Source organism: Copidosoma floridanum, unplaced genomic scaffold, assembly GCF_036245765.1.
Source record: "Copidosoma floridanum isolate Cflo_tuat_1 unplaced genomic scaffold, Cflo_Japanese_pri ptg000020l, whole genome shotgun sequence".
Classification (NCBI taxonomy): Eukaryota; Metazoa; Arthropoda; class Insecta; order Hymenoptera; family Encyrtidae; genus Copidosoma; species Copidosoma floridanum.
In genome coordinates, this window is record NW_028321897.1 from 11,630,817 (window position 1) to 11,651,965 (window position 21,149).

General features: G+C 34.9%; 1 protein-coding gene across 1 annotated transcript in view; it reads right to left on the minus strand.

Moving 5' to 3' along the window:
• The window catches only part of Nos (Nitric oxide synthase), a 2,633,257-nt gene that overhangs the window by 1,015,586 nt on the left and 1,596,522 nt on the right, over positions 1-21,149 (minus strand). The window contains exons 16-17 of the mRNA XM_089593752.1: positions 10,017-10,146; positions 9,856-9,937 (exon numbers count right to left, since the gene is read on the minus strand). Of these exons, the coding sequence (XP_089449878.1) occupies positions 9,856-9,937; positions 10,017-10,146 (212 nt within the window). The remainder of the gene's footprint in view (positions 1-9,855; positions 9,938-10,016; positions 10,147-21,149) is intronic.

Here is a 21,149-nt window from a genome sequence, read left to right on the forward strand (position 1 = left end):
AGAAAAAAAATAAGAAAAACATTTATTATAAGAAAAAATAGTTCCAGAAAAAGAACTATCTATGACAATAATTAACAGGAAAATCCAACAAACCTATCCTTATCCAGAAGCAATGGCTGCAGTGAAGCTCGTAAACGGCTTCTTCAGTTGGTTTCAAATATAGCATGACCCAGGTTCTGCCGTTGCACAGAGTCTCCCTTCCAAATAAATTGAGTAAGCGTAGAAAAAAAAAAACGTGGTGTTCCAAGCAAAGATAAGCAAAAAAATTATCAATATCAAATATTAGGATTAAAACAAAAAAAAATTACAGAAACAAAAACAAAAACAAAGAAAACAATAAACTAGTTTTGAAACAGATAAAGCACTTATTTAGCAGAAGAAAGTTAAGCAAAGAGAAGAAACTGAGCAAAGAAAGAAAAAAAGAAAAATATAATAAAAAATACTTATGAACTATGTACACAACGCTACAACACCAACACACTTACTTAACCAACCTCATGTAGTTATTTGACACCTATTGCACTTCGTTGTCCAACATGATCAAAAGTTGGGTGCAATCTCTGCCAACAAAGAAAAAAGGCTTGCAGTGACAAGCTACCACAGTTTAAGTTAAACGCCTGTCGTTGCACATAGTCCTGAGGACACAGCTTAATGCACTTGTCATGTTAAGTATATTTCAGATAAAAAGAAAGAGAAAGGCACAACCATAATGCTTGGCCATGGAAAAATACTGGCGCAACTAGCAGACCTCTAAAACACGGCATCAAGGCCCATAAGCAGGACAAAAAAATATCGACAAAAAAATATAGAGAAAAAAATATTACAGAGGAAAGTATAAGCACATAAAACAAGAAGGTGAACTGCTCAAGAAGCAGTGCAGTTGGAGCAAGCGTGCCCTTAGCATATTATATTATACTTTGACAGGAAAACATCAATGCCTGAAGTAGGCCAGAGCACTAATAGGGTGATAAAATTCAGGCGTCTACGGTCTCCTTTCAAAGACAGCAATATCCTACTAGCCACTATTATTTCAATCCACACTTTTAAATGCACAGCCACACAACATTATTTGTTACAAGCATAAGGCAAGTACGTAAAACGCTTTTTACTTTTCTTCGAACTTTGCACAAACTTAGTTTTCTTGCACCTGATAATACGCATCTTTATCGTCGTATTTTCATAGATCGTAATACTTACTTTATTAGAAATGCTTTATCTCATATGTTCTGGATTTACTTAAAATAAATTATATCACTATAGCTCATACCAATAATGATCGAGATACAATAATAATACGGTTGCTTACTTTTAAACGAAGTTTGTATACCTCGTTGTATACATTTACAACAATAATAACGTCATGTATACAATTATAAAAAAAAAAAAAAAGATTAAGGAAACTTTCGTAACAAGATAAGCTACTATATTAAGTAAGTGTTGGGTGAACGTAAAGCAGCTTAGTAATTTACGGAGTTAGAAAGTATAAGTCATTTAAGTAAAATTTGTTTACTATAAAAAATATTGTTATTATAAAAGTTTTAATTATATACGTTAATCAAGACGAGATATATTTAACTTTGTCTTAAAAACCTTAACACTTGTTTACTATACATTTTCTAACACATGCATATTCTTATAAAAAAAATTTGGTATCCGTGTAGTATTGTAATGTGACAAATCAGTTTCGTTTTGGTGATCTTGTAATAATCACGATCTCATGCCAGTTAATACCGAGCTAACAAGCCAGTCAATAACAAAGATTTCTGACACCATCTAAAAGTTGAAAAGCAAGTTTTAGGAATGAACTGGAGCTAATATACCTCAATTCTCAAGACTCAAATGATCGACCCGTTCCACTCTGTTTGAGTTCACCTCTGAAACGCTAATGAACTAGCTTTTGGCTAGTCAGGACCAGTTTATCCCCACTTCTTGGGAGAAGATCTCAAGGTCAAGGCCTACGTAACTTTCCGCACGTCTTTTAGCCTAAATAAAGAGCTGGAAAAATCCTCTCAAGTAAGCGTATATTCAACATCTGCCCACGGCTAAGTGTTCCACGTCTATCAAAGTGTTCAATCAAGGTGATCCCCTATAAAATCCTAAGACAAGTACCCCAATGTTGTTCGTAAGTTTAGTGATGGTCAAGTACTAATCGTGTTCCAGTGGAGAGTTTCACCAGGGCCTGGTACACCATCTCCAAGGAGAGAAGAGCTGGACATTGTTTCTAAGCAGAGGAGTCCTAGATATGTTTTACCATTATATGTTGCTGGGACTTAGACCAGCTACAGAAAGTAGTGAGGGATCTCTTGTGCATTAAGCACCTAACAATGCAACAAACCGATTGCCCAAGGCAAGCAAAAGGTTGGAGCTCACCATCTTCAGTTTCTAGCTCCATTACCAAATCTCAGGTCATAGCAGTATTTATAGAAACTAATAACTAATTTTATGTTTACGTAAGAAAAAAGACATTAATTTACTGCACTTGTTACGAAATCTTTTGAAATGTTCTTATATTCTTTCGTGACTATGTATTAAAAGCCGTATGCACAAAAAAACAAAGCACTTACTTTTACTAAAACTATTTAAAATTAGAATTTTCCAAATTGTAAATATAAAAATACTAGCTCTAAGTGTAACATCAAACCTTATGTTATCTAACTTCTCTTATGTAGGATCCTAACTTGACGAAAATAGGAAAAAGCGTCAAACATTTTCTTGCCCCTTGCCCCTTTAGTTCTTGTTAATCTCCCCCATCACCGCATGCTTTTGATAGCAGAAGCAGTACATATTATAGGAACAGGCACACACACTCTCTTTGTCTCTTTTTTTTCTCTTGGCATCACCGAATGGCGCGAAAATTTGAAACTGAAATAAGATGAAAAACTTGAGAGTAAAACAGATGAAATTAAATTTAGAGACCAACATAAGTGCCAGTAAAATATCAGAAGACCCCTATCACAATTTTCTATGTGACCACCCTATTAAGCATACATTGGTCTTCGTCTGTTAAATGTGTTACGATAAGCAGTAGTATGATGTTTCGGCGAAAGAGCTTGTCCCTACAAAAACGTTCTAGTTCGTCTACACATGTATGTAGTAGTTTTTTATACCTATTAGAGTACAGTTTACATAACAATTTTTCATAGAATTCCTGGATCGTCTCGAAATTTGAAGATCAGAGCTATTAATCGAAGAAATCCAATGATTTACTATGTAATGAATAGATAGAACATTGATCTTTTAAAAAAATATCTATAAAAAAACACTTCAATTTTTTTCATTGACTCTAGTAGTTTTTAAAGCAGGACGTAGTTATGTGTTTTTTTTAGTAAATAACGTTGCTTATTCACATAAAATTATACCAAATTATATAAAAATTGGAAATGGTAATATATAGACTATTCTCAATTTACTTATATTTTTCAAACATGTGTTGTAATAACAAATGTTAAGGATTAACACTATTAAACAACGTGTTCAACATGGGCCCTCATGAGGCGGCTGCAGAGTTTTCATTAAAAACAATAATAGAAATACTACATGTCAGCAAAGCTCAAAGGACTGATGAAAAACTATTTTTACAGTAATCGTGCAAAACTTCAACCTATGCTATAATATTATTTCACAGATTTAAACATTAAAATGACCACTCTAAAAATTACTCATGACGTTAGTGTTCTGCTATGCTTATCCGTTTTTTGAAGGTATCGGTAATGTAGTTACCTACAAAAAATGTATTAATATCCTTAGGGACGTTATCCTATTTATACAAGTTATCACAAACCTACTTGAAACCTTAAAGTATGGTAGAGTTAAGTATTTTTAAGTTATTCGTAAATCACTAATTTTGTGTCTTTTTCTTAAATTGTTATTCCATAGATTTTTTTAGCAGAATCACCAATTTACAATCCCTTACGTAAAGCCACGTAGAATGCCGTATGGCTTTTTCGAAGTACTTATACATGGAATTTTATTACCTTTTTTCAGATGTGTAGCATAGTTAAAGATTTCGACTGGCAACATGTGTCAACGTAACGTGTCTAAACGGCACCAAAAACTAAAAGTATAAAACTAAAAGTGTATAAAACAAGGCGGCAAAAGTACGTGCAATAAATTCCTATAATTTTTAAATAATAACTAAATTTTAAATGTTGTAACTTAGATAATGCTTTCTTACCAAAAAAATAGTAGAATTAAAAAAAAAATTTCTTTATGAAAACCTTCTCGAAGGTTCAATTCTTCTAGAAACCTGTAACCCACGGTTTTTAAAGTTATACTTTTATAGGCACGTTATGCGTGAGAGTAAATTAACGATTGCAGATTTTGACCTTGAGAAAAAGTGCGTCAGAAGTGGATTTTGCTTGACTCTCCCCCTTCACTTCCTTCCCCGTGACGTACTTACAGTTTCCTTCTTACCACGCAACAAATTTGGAATTTATCAAATCTTATTTTGAAAAGTTTTTTTTAACGAGTCCTAAAAAAAAAAAATTAAAAAAAATAGTTTTGAAAGAAATTTAAATCCTAGACCTTCTGTACACTGGTCAAGGCCCTAGCCCACTCTGCTACGAACAAGCCCAGTATATGAAATTCAATTGCTGCATCTTATAGTAAGGTTCGTCCTTTTTTATGTAACTCCTTGTTTTATGTATGTAAATTCAAACTGTTCACTTATTTAATATATAAATAACCAATTCTTGTATAAATTATCTTATTTTATTATAAAAATTCATAATAAATTTGTTTTAAAAGTTTTTTAAAAAAATTTTTAAATAAGTTTATTTAAGCAAAGCACCTTGCCAATGTATTCATGATTATTTATGACTTTATACTGAATTTGTTACTTTTACAATTAATAAATAATTTTTAATACAATTCCTTGATTTTTTTTTTTTTAATTTTGAAAAATTGCAAAACAATTTTTTTGTACTGTATGGATTTAATAAATAATTTTTACCGTGCTTTATTCTTTTACAATTTTTTTATTTCTTATTCAAGTTTTTTTTTTGACCTTAGGACGTTCTTCATATAGTTAGTTTGGTAAAAGTTCAGAGAAGTAACGCTAAGGTAAAAGAAACGATAATGCGTGCTGTAAAACTAGCAATTGTTTTACTGATGTGTACGTACTCACATATGTGCTTTTATGAACACTTCATTCCCTTTTTTTAAACTTATTTAAAAAAATTACTTGTAGGTGTATTTAAAAATTTAATAGGTTGATCTATTTAGATGCATTTGCAATCTTTTGGACATGAAAAATTAGAAGATTTGTACAAATCATATGAATACCATTAAGCATGATTTTCTCATAAGGTGACATGTCAAATACTAATTTTTTTACATGTAACATACAAGAAATAATAAGACAGTAAAATGCTATATTACAAGATGGTTCTTTAATTACATTTCGGGTATTAAATATTTACGACAAATAACTGTGAGATCGTATATGATTAATGTAAGCAGTAAGTTTTTCTAAAATCACCGGAAGATTTCATGAAAGCACACAGTCTTATACTTGCCAGCTTCTATATTATTGTTATTGTACTGTGATCGAATATAATGTTTATAAATATTGATTTATTAAATTTTAATTAAAATTATACCCAATCCACGTAGGTATACTTATTCCTACTACGATTGCACCACCTTCGAACACAATATTGTTTCATGCAAAGTATTTTTCTATTCAAAATAATATTGTTTACCATAAGATTTTGTAGAAGAACAACTTCATACTGGGGTACCCAAGCACTCACTGTCCACTGATTTTTTTAGTTTCATGACTTGCGTAGGCCCTCAAGTTCAGGGACCTGTGACCCTTGGACATTTCACAGACGTTAGCCGCTTAGCTAGTCACCGTTCGTGGCTTGGGCTATTAAGCATGACAGCAGCTAAGTGTCAAGGCTAAGTCAGCAGAGATAGTATAAAAAAATAAGTTCTTTGGTTTGAAAAATTGCTATTAACGCAGAAAAAATGTGTGTGGTAATTCAACGGTTTCAGAGCAAATCTATATAGTTTAAGAGTTCACTGTCAGTTAACAGCCCAAAATTAATAGTAATAGTGACCAAAATCGGTTTTTCGCTTGTACAAAAAACGAGAAAGTCAGACATAATAGTTAAAGATAAGATGCGCAATTTCAAGACGAAGTAACTAGGCTCTGGTGAGATAAAATCGATTCAACCATTTTTCCGCAATTTGTAAAAAAGTGCTACGTAGGACCATTTTGTTGAAATCCATAACTCGCATTTTTTTTTATATTAAACTTAAAAATTTAATACAAGATTTATCTTGTGTCCCTCAACATCCACACCCAGTTTTAAGACAGTTGGTTGTAAACTTTTTGCAAACCACTGCCAGAAGCAAATAATGGTCTTTCCACAAAAAAATTAGACATGGCTGGTTTTTCAACACGTTGCCAGTTTTTAAACGGCATTGTATTCAAAAAGAGTTACTCCACAACCTACTAAAACGTTAATCCGTTTGACATTTTGGGAGTACGCAGAAAATTGATGTCAAAACCTTGCTATTATCTGTTGATACCACGCCGTGGTGAGCCATCGTCGTAAGCCATCTCCCGTCTTCACATTGTAGCTCCAAGGTTTGCTAGCAACTTGCCACACTACTGCATTTACAGAAAATAACTAGTTTTTGACCTTTATTTTTTGCTCCCAAAATGTTAAACGAAGCGTTGTTTTGGTAGGTTGTAGAATCACTCTCTACTAACACAATGCCGTTTGGAAAATGGCAATATGTTGAAAAACCAGCCACGTCCAACTTTTTTGCGGAGGGACCCTTTTTTGTTTCTTGCAGCAATTTGCAAAAGTATACAATCGATCGTTAAAAGATTCGGTGTGGATGTTGGGAGACAAAAGATATACTTTGTACATAATTTTAAAGTCTTAATATTTAAAGGAACGCGAGTTATAGGTCTTCAAAGAAAGGGTCCTAAGTAAAGCTTTTTTGAAAATTTGCAAAAAAACGGTTGGACCAATTTTATTTTACTAGAGCTTATTTTCTTGGCCTTAAAACTCCACATCTTTTTTACCGCTTTGACTTTTTTGTCCGACTCTGCAGTTTTTTTCTAGACACGAAAAACCATTTATGGCCACTACTAGCATTTTTTATGGGTCGTTAGTTGACAAACTTTAAAGTCTCAAACTGTTTGAATTTGTTCTAAAACCATGTAACTACCACCCAGATTTTTTTCACGTTATTAGTAATTTTTTAAAAATAACCATGCTTATTTGCTACTTTTATCATGCTAACAGGGGCAAAGCTTAAATTAGCCCTTGACGTAAGGTGTTGTCCTTTAGAATGACTTAGGAATTAAAAGGAACAGCCAGAACTTGAGAATAGAAGTCGTGCCGTGACGGGCGATGAAAGTCAGGATTCACAAGAGCTACTGGGCAGTTGTAGTGCTTCCTCACTCTCAACTCAAATAAAGCAGATTTAACCTAACAACCGTCTCTACCTTCCTTTGTCAAGAGACTTTGGTAACAATATATACACTTACGTATGCACATCCTGTTGATATACTCGTAAACTCTGACAATATAAAAACCTTGTAACGCATCTCAAATATCACTAACCTTTTACTTACAGCATATATTGGAACAAAAACAAACCTTAATATTATGATATGAATTTAATGCAAAGTGTCCTAATGTGTAAATAAATGTTTAAAGGGTTTAGTTGATGGTTGAACTAGTTTGCATCTTAGTTGTACAGAACCCAAAGACTCTTTTATTATTTGCTACCAAATATTTTAAGGCTAAGAAATCGCAAAATCAAAATATGGTACCTTATTATCCTAACCTATTTCTTATATTACGTACATTAATCATAAAAACAAGACACTTAAATTTCTAACATATGATAGGTATCCAAAATTAAAACATCAGATTTCTCTGGCCACGTATTAAGACAAATGTAGTTTAAAGAGCCACTAGAGTAGTTTTTAAGACAGAAGGGACGCTAAAAATGCAGCACTAACTCGCAATAGTTGTGAGTAAATAATAAACTTTAGATAATTAGAATCCATTGGCTTTCTACACCCACTTTCTATAAAATGCTTGATCTATGTCTATTCGAAAATTTTTCTGTTAAATACTTCTTAATCATTTCAAGTTATTTTAGAATAGCCAACTTAGTACCCTTTGTTGAGGCTTCTGTAGCTTTTTATAAATTAATGTTTTAGATATTCAACTTTGTAACATGGGGTTAAGTACTTTTTCACTACTTTTTTTATTTAACATTTAGGAAAGTTAGAGAATACACGTTATTTTTAGTCTCTTCTTACCTTTATGGCATTAGTATGAATTAAAATTTTATATGTATTTTACTTTTAAAGTCCTCCATAAAATTGCCTACGTAAAAAGCTATCTAAGTAGGAGTCATTTTCTACATACTTAAGTATATGACCTTGGATTTATTGATAAAAACAGTGTATATACCTTGAATAATCGAGTGCCGCTACTTAATGTATTTAAAATTAAGTGACATATCAGTAGCAAATGGACGAATTCTGGTGAAAAGAAAAATATTTTGTCAGTTATAACTAAAATGTACTTTGATTTATTGACTATAATATATTCCATAATATCAATAAAAATAGTTCATACATTCAAAATTCTAAAACTTTTTACAATGGGTCAATAGTTCTTTTACTTAACCACTGGTTTGGTTTTTGCAAATTATTACTTATAAATTGATGAGTTCTTTAGATAAAGAATTTGATTTTCCGACATTTAATTTATATTAGAATTGATAGATACGTTATTTTAGATAGTTTGTATTGTTTTATTCTCATTACCTACTATTTTTTAAAGAAATTATGCATCTATATCACTAATCTGTATTTCCATGTGAGTCCCTTTGTTCATAGTAATAATAGATCTTTATATGAGTGACAATCAAAGACAAGCTTTATTTACATCTACTATTGTTTCTCAAGGAGTAACTGATAAAATTATCGTCAGTCAAAACGAAAGGAATACATAAGCAGTCTTAGACATTCAGTTTAATTTTTAAGTATTAATTTTTCTTTTTATTGTACGGATATGCTAATAATCAAGTCAAATGAAACGATTAACTAACGATTCCTGATGTCTTTGAGAAGAAGACAAGATCCTGTCATCCTTGTTCGAGAATTTCTAGTTCCTTAATAATCAAAACTTATAAAAAGTTATTTTGTTACAATAAATTTTAAGTATTAAAAACAATTCTTACCATAGCGAAAAAAAAAATACAGAACCAATAACAAGAAACAAAACATACATATAAGTAATTTAGAAATAGAAATAATGTAGTTTAAAGATAAAGTATTATTAACGATTTAAGTAGTTTATGGCACATCGGAGTTTAAAATAAGGCTTTTTTAATGTTCGGGGTTGACTTCTTTAACAAAATTTTTAGTCAGGTAATTTTAAAGACTTGTTAAAAAAAAACGAGCGATTTTTATAAATACAATGATAAAGTATTAACAGTTGTAAGGTAATAAGCATTATTAGAAAATGGCTAGGAAAGTCTAAAAACACTTTTATAAGTCTTTGTCCCATAAAATGCCTTTACTTTAATCAATGCTTTCCATTTGATGACTTTCATAATTAAAAAAAAACTTTTTTGACGTTCAGAAAAGAAACAACAGATTTATGTCTACTACTGTACTACGTAAATTTGTTTAAGAGATTAATATCTTGATAAATTTAATTGCCTAATAAACTTTACTATTCAGCCCAGAAAGTTATCGTTCTGTTAAAAATACTTTTTTTTTTCAACCAAAGCTAATGACAACTGTTATACCTAATGTTATTACGAAGAAGTAACACGATGGAAACAACTTATTGTGACCTTACTTACTCTGTTAGTTCATTTCTATTTAAATTAACTTTTTTTAACAGTCTGCAAGTTATGACATCTCGGTTATGACATTTCTTTAGGGCTAAAACAATCAAAAAATTTAAACAATGTTAAAAAAGGTGTCTTATGATTACATTATAAAGTTTTAAAGGATTATTTACCCTTAACTGTAGATTGCATTTCCGACTTAATAAATCGTACAGATGCTGCTAATATCATTTCAGCTTCTACGGACTGAAGAGCACTTGTTAAAGTATCATTATCATCAAGGCAAAACGTCTCACACGATACCTAAGAGCATAAGTAATAATTAGCGTAATGTATAATTTTCATAATGGCAATTTTTTTTTTTATACTCTAAGAAAAAATAATACCAGAATGTCTATTAAACAACTAGTAAAAAATCATTAATATTTATGCAAGAGGTGTAATTTTATACTGAAAGATAATGTTGTTATATGATCTTTGAATTCACTAGGAAACGAAAAGCGTCAGTGATTCGTAAGAAGCAAAGATCAGAAATTAAATATGTGACTGCTCTTAATTTTTTCGATATACTTTACCGTGGTCAAAATTAATTTACTTTCACCGTATACACTATACATATTTCAGTTTTTGTGTATAATACATGCTCAGTTCTCATAGAAGATCGTTAGAATATAAGCATATGCATGTAAAAAGCGAAAAAAGTGTAAAAAGAGTCAACAAACTGACTTTCAGAAAAAAAACGGTACAAAATTAATTCACAAAAAGGTCACTGAAACAAAATAATAGCTTTAACTCTTTAAATTATAGTAAAAATCCGTCATACAGTGTAAATATCTCTCTTTCTTACTATGGGCACAAACTACATCTGACGTCTTGCACCCTCACACCACACTTTGCGCCTTTATAATTACTTAAGGACTACGGGCAGAAAATTTTTTCTCTCTCTGGGCCAAAAATACTTTTCTGTCGTAGGCCCGTAAAAATTAATGCACCCGACATCTTTGCAAATGCCAAATTATTCTCTACGAAGTTAGGTTTATAGGATAAATCAAGTAAAATATGCACAGAGAAAAAATTAGGGCATCCAGCAGACCACGTAGCAAGAGGTGTTATTGGGGACAATGACCCTTTAACCGTGAATGTGTCACAGACTTGGCTTGGCTAAGTCAAGTCAACGCCAGTGGGTCGGCACACAACTGGCGACACAATACAGTGCATCTAACAGTGCAATGAACACAGCTGCTCTCGGCAGCGGTCGTGGTTGAGCGGTCAGTGGAAAGTTTAGGGAATCCCTAGTTGACGGGCTTGATCCAGATTTTTTAATCCATTTCTTTATTAAATCTTAATAACCTGTGCTGCATCCACACGAGAATCCCCAAAGCTTGTTTCATAACAAGCGTAATTTAGTGTCAGAAGTAAAATGTAGATTGGCCTAAGGTGGTTGAGTTGGTAATACGCAAACAAATTAGCTTGGATAGGCACCAAATACATCCATCACCAACTCAGAAAAAATCTGCAGTACCTATGGTGGCTAATAAGAAACTATGTCTCATGGTCAGTCAATACACTAGTGAAGCTACTTTGTCGCGATACGATATTAAGGTGGAAAGACAGTACGACGATTATACGATTACATAGCCTGTCAAGGGACACCAAAATGTATGCGAAAATAGACTTATAAACAGTTGTTAAATTTAGAGAGATAATACCCAGCAGCACGACGTAGCAAAATGTGCCATCGTAAACGATTACCTATTAAACTGGGGTGGTGTCAAGGACGTGGCTTGGTCTGGTCAAGCCAGTACCCGTGTATTGGCAGACCAGCGTACAACTAACGATACAGCAGTGCATTTAAAAGTGAAGTTAATACAGTCGCTTCTGGTGGCAGTCGTGGCTGAGCGATCAGCGTAAAATTTTATGAATCCTTAGTTGAAGAGTTCAAATCCCCTGCTCCACCTTTCTTGGCGGAGCAATTCACTTCAATATTCTGGACTCTTTAATCCATTTATTTAATAAATCGGAATAACCTGCTCCACATTGACACGAGAATTCCTAAAGCTTTAACTGCAACAGTACATACTTTCTGCAAAATCCACAAACGTCCAAGTTTAGGCAACATATCGAAGGACTGTTTCATGACGTATCTATACATACCATAAATATTTTAAAAGCCATACTCGTATTATACGTATTATATGTGTATGATTTTCCGTTGGCAGAGTTTATGTAGGTACAACTCCTTACAACTAAATGTACACATTTGCAGTGTGGTAGCAACGTTCTCGTTAAACGTTAAAAGAAAGTCAATAAGCAGTTAAAGCAGTCAACATGTAAATTAATGCATATTCGGCCACTAGAATAAGCAAAACTGCAGAAAAAAAATTTGTCATTTTATCCGATATGGTTAAAGAAACTGATTAAACAATAAGAAACGTACTGTTTAAAGTAGCCACAATTAGAAATGCAAAAAGTATATCTTGATTACAGGTTTTATGCAAACTAATACGAAAGAAGCATGTTTAAGGATTATATCTGGAAGCCAATCAAAATAATAAAGATCAGGGATATGCAATCTGTTAAAATTATGATAGCATACAATTTTCACTACAAATTATTCAAATTATTTTATAATTTACTACAACAATTTCTTACAGCCCTGAAATTCAGTGTTAATGTATCCGTTATAAACATAAAGATACCTACATTTTTTTGTGAATTATATTCGTAACGTTTTAAAAAATTGTATTTGTTCATTAAAAACGTGTGAAGTACGTGATAATATACACGTTAAGATCGTCAACTGGCTGAGCCTTATAGAAATTCACTATTTTCTGTTAAAGATTATCATTGTTAAATGGTTTAAAGCCAAGATATTTTCAGTTATACGATATTCCATTTATTCATTCATTACTACAGACATTTTAAGTCTGAATGGTAAGTAGTATCATACTAAAACTTTAATGTCCGAAATTTTGGTTTTAAAAACATAACATTTTTACAATTCTACTCCTTTGTTTAATTACGACCAACTGATCAAATTCTGAACACACTTCTGTCATTTTTTTACTAAAATTCTTTGGAGTAGACCACGTCAAATTCATTTTTTAAAAATAAAATTTGTATTTTGGCCATTTTTTATTCAATTCTCATGACTTTTTTCTAATTTAGGAGAGCTTTCAATTAATTCATTTTAAAATATATTTCGTGGATATATAATATCTATAATTTTAAAATTCAGTGGTAATAAGGCGCAGTACACAATACATAAAATGTTACATATGAATTATCCAATGCACCGCTACCGACTTGTAAGTTTTTAAAAATAGACAAAAATAAGTCAAAAATATTCAACAATTTAACAACAAATTTTATGGTGCAAATCAGTCACAGTAGTAGGTGTTAAGCAAATTGAAATGTCCTGATCCTTTTCTATTAAGCCGTTAATAGAGAAGCTTGTGTATTTATGTGTATGCTGTACAGTGCATACACAATTAACCAAAAAAAAATTCGTCAATGAAAAAGTAACTCGTACATCCCAACAAATACATGCATAATACATACTTAAAAATCGTTGAAATACTAATCAAACTGTCCGTGTTTTGTTTGGCATTCAGGCTCACCATCCCATCCCCTTTGTTACAGTCAATAGAGTGGTATACATAGATTTTTATTTTTTTTTTTCATATTATAGTGCTCTACGTCCGGCTCCTTCAACAAGGGCACTACTATGGGCACTTAGCACTTGGGAGAAGAAAGAAAAGAGGGATGGGGAGGCCTCCCATGACTGGGAGGGGGGTAGGGGGAAATTACGCAATTATGCTGCGAGAAGGTCATCTAAGCCCTCCTCGAGGAGCATTGCGTTGTGAAAAAGCACATGTGAAAAATCACAGAGGTACTTGCCCGAAAAATTTGCACAGGCCGGGAATTGAACCATGGTCTCCCGCGTGCCAATCCACGACCTAGCCGATATGGGCCACCGTGCGCTCTCGGTACATGTAGATATGAAAAGAATTGGTATAAAAAAAACCTACTCTACAAAATAATTCTAGCATGAATTACAAAGGGCATTTTAGAGGACTGATTATTGCCTAACCGTTAGACTCTGATGGAAGCACAGTCTACTCACGGAATATAGGTACACACAGGGCTTTGTTTATTGACAACTAACAATATAATAACTTAGCACATATATTTAAAATAGATCAACTTATACCTTTCGACGATACAGTCTTCTGGTTAAATGCACCAGAGGGCGTACGAGCATGACTTTAGATCTGAATACATGGTATTATACTTGAAATAAACTCAACCTTACGTTGTATTACTTGTTAACTAGTAGTTTTTTTAAGCTTTATGAACTGATCACCCGACTTCATTGGTCAAATGAATAAGTAAAGAATAAAAGAAACACGTCTTATAAGCAATTCTTGCATCGAAATTTTTTTCATTTGAAGTTATCTTATTTGTACTTCACATGCTTATACTGACTATTCAATAAGAATTTTGCTTACTATTGACATTAAATGTAAAGTTGCAGTATTACTGTTATTGTTGTCAATGGCTGAGTGTGTTGATAAGTCAGCTGTACAAACTATTAACGGTATCGCTTGAAAGGCAGCAGTTTAAAAATGTTTGAAGGTGTCAATATACATTTTTATAATACACTGTTATTTTAGCAGATCATTTCAATTTTTACTCAAGAGTTAGGCTGTTCTTCTGCCGACAAAGACAAAACAGAAAAATTCAGCTAGTTCTCAGAACTTAAACAATACAATTTGTGTCTCTTGCTTTTGCAAGTGATACCAAGGCTACGATAGATATAATGATTTATAGTAAAAGAGTATGTATTATTTTAACGACAAATGTATCCTTATTGAGTCATAACCGTTAATTGATCTACGTTAGATTTATTATTTAAAAATAAATAGATTTTTGCTTTTCGTAAGAATAAGTAAGAAACATCATTGGTTACTTACCCTGAACAGTAAAGCAAACATTTTTAAGTACATTACCGAGAAAAATTTTACTGCTAAAAGCTTGTCAGTATTATGGTGTAGTTGGCTCGTTATATTATGTTTTTTATGTATTGGTTGTTGCCAAAAAGTGTGCAATATAGTGGTTTATGTTTTTGCCACTATAAACAATTTTTAATACTAATGAACATCTGTCGTAACTCTTGTATGTTAAGGATACTGACTTTTTTTGTTTTGTGCATCTAGTAAATTGTCAAAATAAATTTCTTTTCAATTATTTAAACGTTGTCTGTTTTATATATAAGTTGGAAAGATTGACTGTTTCATGATATGCATTTCTTTGAATCAGAATTCAAGGCATTACCCAGGCAGTTTCGGGAATTTTTCTCCTTGTTCCATTATTATAGAAACTACTTTGACTAGAGCATTAGCGTATGAAGTGGTGAAGCATTCTTCTTGAACTTATACGTTTAACATCTAATTTAATTTATAAAAGAATAATTTTATTTACTATGTAGCATGTATTTAACTTATTCTTTGAAATTCATATAGCAGCTTATGATGTTAGAAATAGCCGTTTCTTTGCACAAAGAGTGTAAAAATTTGTCTCTCTTCGTATGAATATAAATTTTTGAACTTATTTTGTCGGTAGTGTATTTATCAATACACCTTTAATATCTCAACGTTTGTCTAACATTTAAAAAAGTTTGGAAGTCATTACATTTGCCAGTTAAAATTCTATTTGTATTGTTATTGCATGACTTAGTACGAATTTGTTCACGTTTGTTAAATGTTGTTTGAAACTATTTTCTCTCATTACGGTGTTTGTTGAATGTGCCATTCTGCTCCTAATTGTTTCCATGATTTCTTGAGGCTAAGTGCATAAGCACATGATCAGTAAGAGCTAATTTAGGAGTGAGAATAAAAACTCCAAAGTCAGGTGTTAGTTTGAGCAACGTTTCGTTGGTCTTAACGCCAACCTCATCAGGCTCACTTTATTAACAGAAAAAACACAACAAATTTCATTACATTGCAGGGCCAATATTTACAAATATCTACATTAATGCAAAATTAATTATGAGTAAGTAGTCACGAATAAAATAGTAATATAAATAATTTCAAAATTAAACAATTACTCACGTCTATATCGTTAAGACGATCGTTACAGACTGTTGGGCACCTCAAGCGTATAACGTAAGTGTCAGACATGTATGTATTCGCGCATATACATATAAACAGTAAATGTACGCTTCTTATGAATAAAGATAACAGCAGTACATAACTTTATTGTATTATTTAGAAAGATTACTTATAAAATCTTTATATATGTTATTGAGAAGTAAGGTATCTTCTTTCTTATTAATAGTGTGTTTAGTAAAGTGTATGTATAGCATTTCAGATATTAATCTTTTTTGTTTATTAGGTTTACGGTCTAGAATCTTTGTTTGAGAAAAATTAAAATTATGGCTGAATTTTTTTATGTGTGAAGCGACAACAAGTTCAATTTTTTTGGTACTTTTATGTTCATTCAGGCGTTTTTTCAATGCTCTTTTTGTTTTACCTACATATAATGCAGAGCAAGAATCACATGCAAAATGATACACAACATTGGTTTGATCGAGCTTATCAATCTTGTCTTTTCCAAGAATGATAACACTATCCAATTTATTTGGAATAATAGGGTAAATTTGTATACTTAATTTTTTCAAAATTTTTGAACAAAATTTAAAGAATAATGGGTTATATGGAATGGAAATTTTTATTTTATCACGTAGGTTGTCATTTAGTAGGTTGTTATTGTCATTCTTAGTATTTTTGATTTGGTAAAGTCTTTTCTTGATATATTTTTGTATAAAGAGTTCAGTATAATCATTATCACGTAAAATTTTTTTTGCCATGAGAATATTCTTCCTGTGGTATAATTTATCAGACAAAAGAATAGCTTAATCAACCAAACTGTATACTGCATTAACTTTTAAAGATTGGGGGTAGTTAGAATTGAAATTAATTAATCTATTCAATGAAATTGGCTTGACGTACCAATTCGTGATTATTTTTAAGTTTTTATGTGTAATTGTTATGTCTAAGAAATTTATACAATTGTTTTTCTCTACTTCGCAGGTGAATTTTAAGTAATTGTCCTGTTTGTTAGAAATCTGTAAAAATAATTGTGCCTGATCTTTCTGTACACATATGAGAGTGTCGTCAACGTGTCTTTCATACATCAAGGGACCGCAATTATGATTTTCTTTTAACATGCGTAGGGCTTCCGTCTCAAGATCTTCTAAAACTAAGTCAGCGAATAGTGGAGAGACAGGAGAGCCCATAGGGCGTTTTTTCGCTTCGTCTTAAGATGGTCACCGTTCAGGGTCGGATGGGTTAGCATCAGGCTTATTTTTCCAAGTCCTTTTTCCCGCTCACTCTCTTACTCGCTCTCTCTCTCTCTCTCTTTTTCTCTCTTGCACTTATTACTCGCTGTACTTTTAGCTCTCTCACTCCACGTACTACCTTCTACACTTCGCGCTCAGTAGGCTCACACCCACTGAAGTCATCAGTCACGTCCGTGCCCAACTCGTCGCTCGGTAGGTCAACTAACTATCTTCTGACCTACCTACCCGGTCCCTACCTTATCCACCGATCTCTCTCATTTGCGTCGCTGCCGTGGCACTTACAAAAATCTGTATACGCACTCTTTATACTACCTTGACCCAGTAGCCCTTCACACCTCGTCCTTTTTTTTCCTTATGAAAAATTCACTACAACAGAGCACACGGAAAAAGCTACATACATCAGCATGATTATCTAGCTTCAGAGCAGGGGCGTAAACTGTGGCGTGGCAAACAAAAATTGCGAAGCAAATTTTTGCCACGTCACAGAGTAATTTACTAATATCTTTACGAGTAAGGGATGATTAGCAGCTGACAGCTCTCCTGGGTTTGCCAGTGGAGTAAATTGCTTGTTAAGCCAGTACCATAATATAAATCGCCTCAGCGTTGCCAGTGACTGTTCTCTTTACCTCAAGTATCTCTGATACCCTGATCTGCGTTCGCTATGCTACGTACGCTGCCCCGGTCACATGCATAGCGCTGGCGGCAGGGGGGGAGGTACATATCTGTCGTTTAAGTTCTTCTGCCTCTCCCATCGTTGTCCATACTCTTGAATATCCTCGAGCGTGCTGATCACCCTGTCTTGCATCGCCCGTTGGTATTCGGGAAGTAGATTTCGGTAGGCTCGATCTGCTTGTTCCTGGATTGACGGAGGGCGTTTGAACTTGGAGACAATGTATTACAAGTTGGCCAAAACCACCGATACTGTCCCCCCTTTTCCTTGGGTCCGAGCATACAGGTCTTGTCTTAAATCCTCCTCTTCAAACTCTCCCCCAAACTGCAGGGCAAACGCCCTCTCGAACTCCTTCCAGGTCGTCAGGGACTCTCTTTTGACCCGAAACCAGCGCGTAGTGTGCTCCTAAGATGTGTTCATCTATTGGATCTGAGCTACCTCTAAAGTCATTGAGGTTATCTAAAAATGTCGCAGGGTCACTACCCTTGGCCCCCGTAAATTTGAATCCCCAGTCTCTCAGTTGTTTCACGGCTGAAGTCACATTAGAGCGGGGTTCAGTTTTCAGGTGCCCTGCTCTCCGAGGCTGATGTCTCGGGATACTTGGGGACCTACCCCTTGGTGTCGGATGTCTGCCTTCTGGTTTCCCGTCTTTCCTTCCCGCTCTGGAATTCGTATGAATCTCATCTTCCCTTCTTCCTCTGCTTCTCTTCCTTTCTGTCGCCACTTTTGGGATCCCACTTACTCGTTCGGCGTCGCTCTCACTTTCGGTAAGCAGGTATCTCCGTCGCCATTTGGCTGCACGTTGGATGTCCCGTTGGTCTCCGCCTTTTCCTTGGGTCTTGGGGATAAGGCGTTCTCCATACCCCGGGGTCTCTGACGCCCGTTGTCCCCTTCGATTGGTTGCTCTATTTCGTAGGAATGAGGTTCTGGGGGGAGGAATTTTTAGGGTCAGAGACACCTTACCCATTCTCTCCTTTCTCCCAAACCTCTGGACCCGCTTATACTCCTCTCTCCTTGATACCGCAGAGATCCTATTTATCCAGGGCATGCCCATGTATTGGATCTCATCACTTGGTTCTGCTTTGCCCTCCTAGCTGTGTCCTTCAGAGCCACGATTAAGCTCGTCCCTCTGAGGTGGCCCTTCTTCGCCTTCGCGTCTCCTCATCAATCTTGCGCCATCCCTTTCACTCGTTACAGGGGGCTGCTGGCCCTTCGAGAACCGATCAGCCGCGCTCAATCCCTGTCTCCCATTATCGCTGTCCCGCATCTCTACGAATCTTTGCTTATAATCTTCCCAGCTGTTCGCAGTTTTATATTTGGTGCCACCGGTTTAGTCTCCTTTGTTATACCTTCCATCTGATCCTTCTGTCCAACTCCAGTAGGTCTCGCCTGACTCTCAACCCAGATCCTCGGAGCCACTGGCATCAGACTGACCGCGCATATCCACCTCTGGGCCCTCACTATCCTCTGTCATGGGCCTTGACGGTGTCCGAGATTCCAATTCACGCCAGTATTTTTGGGATTGGTTCTTCATCCACGTAGGGGCTGGCAGAATTACTCAATACCTTGGGGGTGGCCGCTGACGTGGAGTGATCTCCTTTCGCCATGATACCTTGGTACGTGAACGGCGTTGGTATCCCTCCACGTGGTCTTGACAGGTGTAGGCCCGTGTTTCTCGTGGCCGTGACGGTCGTCGTCGTGGAGGCCATAGCAACGGAGACAGGCACCGAAGCTACGCTGAGTCCGCTGGCTCCCACATGCGTCGGGGCCCTCGTGTGTCTTACCCGGGGCCCGGGGGTGGAAACATTCCAAGTCCTGATCTCCTCGTTAGTTGGGGAATTTAACGTTCCCCTCCACCCATACGAAGGTTCGCCTGTGGTGCGGGCCAAGCTCTCTCGTGCCCACCCTCTTGAGTCTCTTCCCTTACACGTCCCGTAGGGTAGGCCTCCCTTGAATCTCTCTCCATTTGTTCCTTATTACTTTCTCTATCCGAATACTGGCTTCCCTTACTTCTTCGCTTGATTAGTCGATCCTCCTTCTCGTTCAACAACTCTTCATCTGAAAGAGCAAGGCTCTCCCGTAACGCTGCTTGCAAAGTTGATTCTGCTCGGTCGACTGCATGAACCGGAATTTCGGTGTTTTAAGGTTGCATTTCTATCAAGCAGAAACGCAACAACCAATCCCGAATCACTTCTTTCTCCCCTCTAGTTCTCAGACTTCTCCCTTAAAGTTTTTGTTCCACTTCTCTTGCCGATAATTTATTTACCGACCTCTTTACGGCTGGGTACTCCCATTCTTATTTCCCTAAGCGCATGACTTCCTCACTCACTTGCGGCCTCATGTTCAAAGCTGTTATCCCAAATTGTCCCCACTCATCTATTACCACCACTTACGCACTGACTTGGTGTATTGCACTCGTCTTAACGATGTTCTTACCCACTAGACTCACACTATACAGCTGATGTCCTTACTTACAGAAATTTGTCCCACAGTATCTGACGAAGATAATTGAGCCCCCCTCTCCAAAAAAAAAATAAAGTTATAGAAAGTCCCAAAATACTTTGAAGTAAGTTCACCTATCAATAAAAATTATAGTAAAGCTATTAAAAGTCCCAAAATACTACAAAGCTTAAAAAAAAGATACTTTAGTTCGTAAGAAAATAATTTCTAATGTGTCGACGTACGTCTTGTTTACCAGCTACCAGACACGGGGCTGCTAGTATATATACAGCACCACGTCGTGTCAAGCTATAAACCGCGGTTGACCTTAGTTTGTTTGATTAAAACTACTGGGGCCCCCTGGACACTTAATAACAAAGATCTTACTATTCCGCTATTCTTACTCAAAGATTCCAATAATTGTAACTTCTCATGAATTTCTATTAACCTAAAACAACTGACGACCATGACGCAATTTGCCTATACTCGTACTCTATTTACGCTACACTAATTTTTACTTGCCAGACGCACTCTCCCCGCAAGGGATGCCATTTATAACGTGTATTATATATTTCCCAAGGTGACTTACCGTTAAAGAAGAAATGCCGTGATAACTCACTATCGTACGTCTCTACTCAATAATTCGCGCTCTCGACTCTCCCTTCACTGGATCCATCTGAAAAAGGGATTCGCGTCTGGGTCAAATGATCAACATAGAATGACTTTGACTTTACTTCACGTATTTATTATAATAACCACAACACCTCTCTTTGGTCCTAATTACTCTTCCATAATCCCTCAATCGCAACCACGACGCCAGTAGTGCGCTCAGAG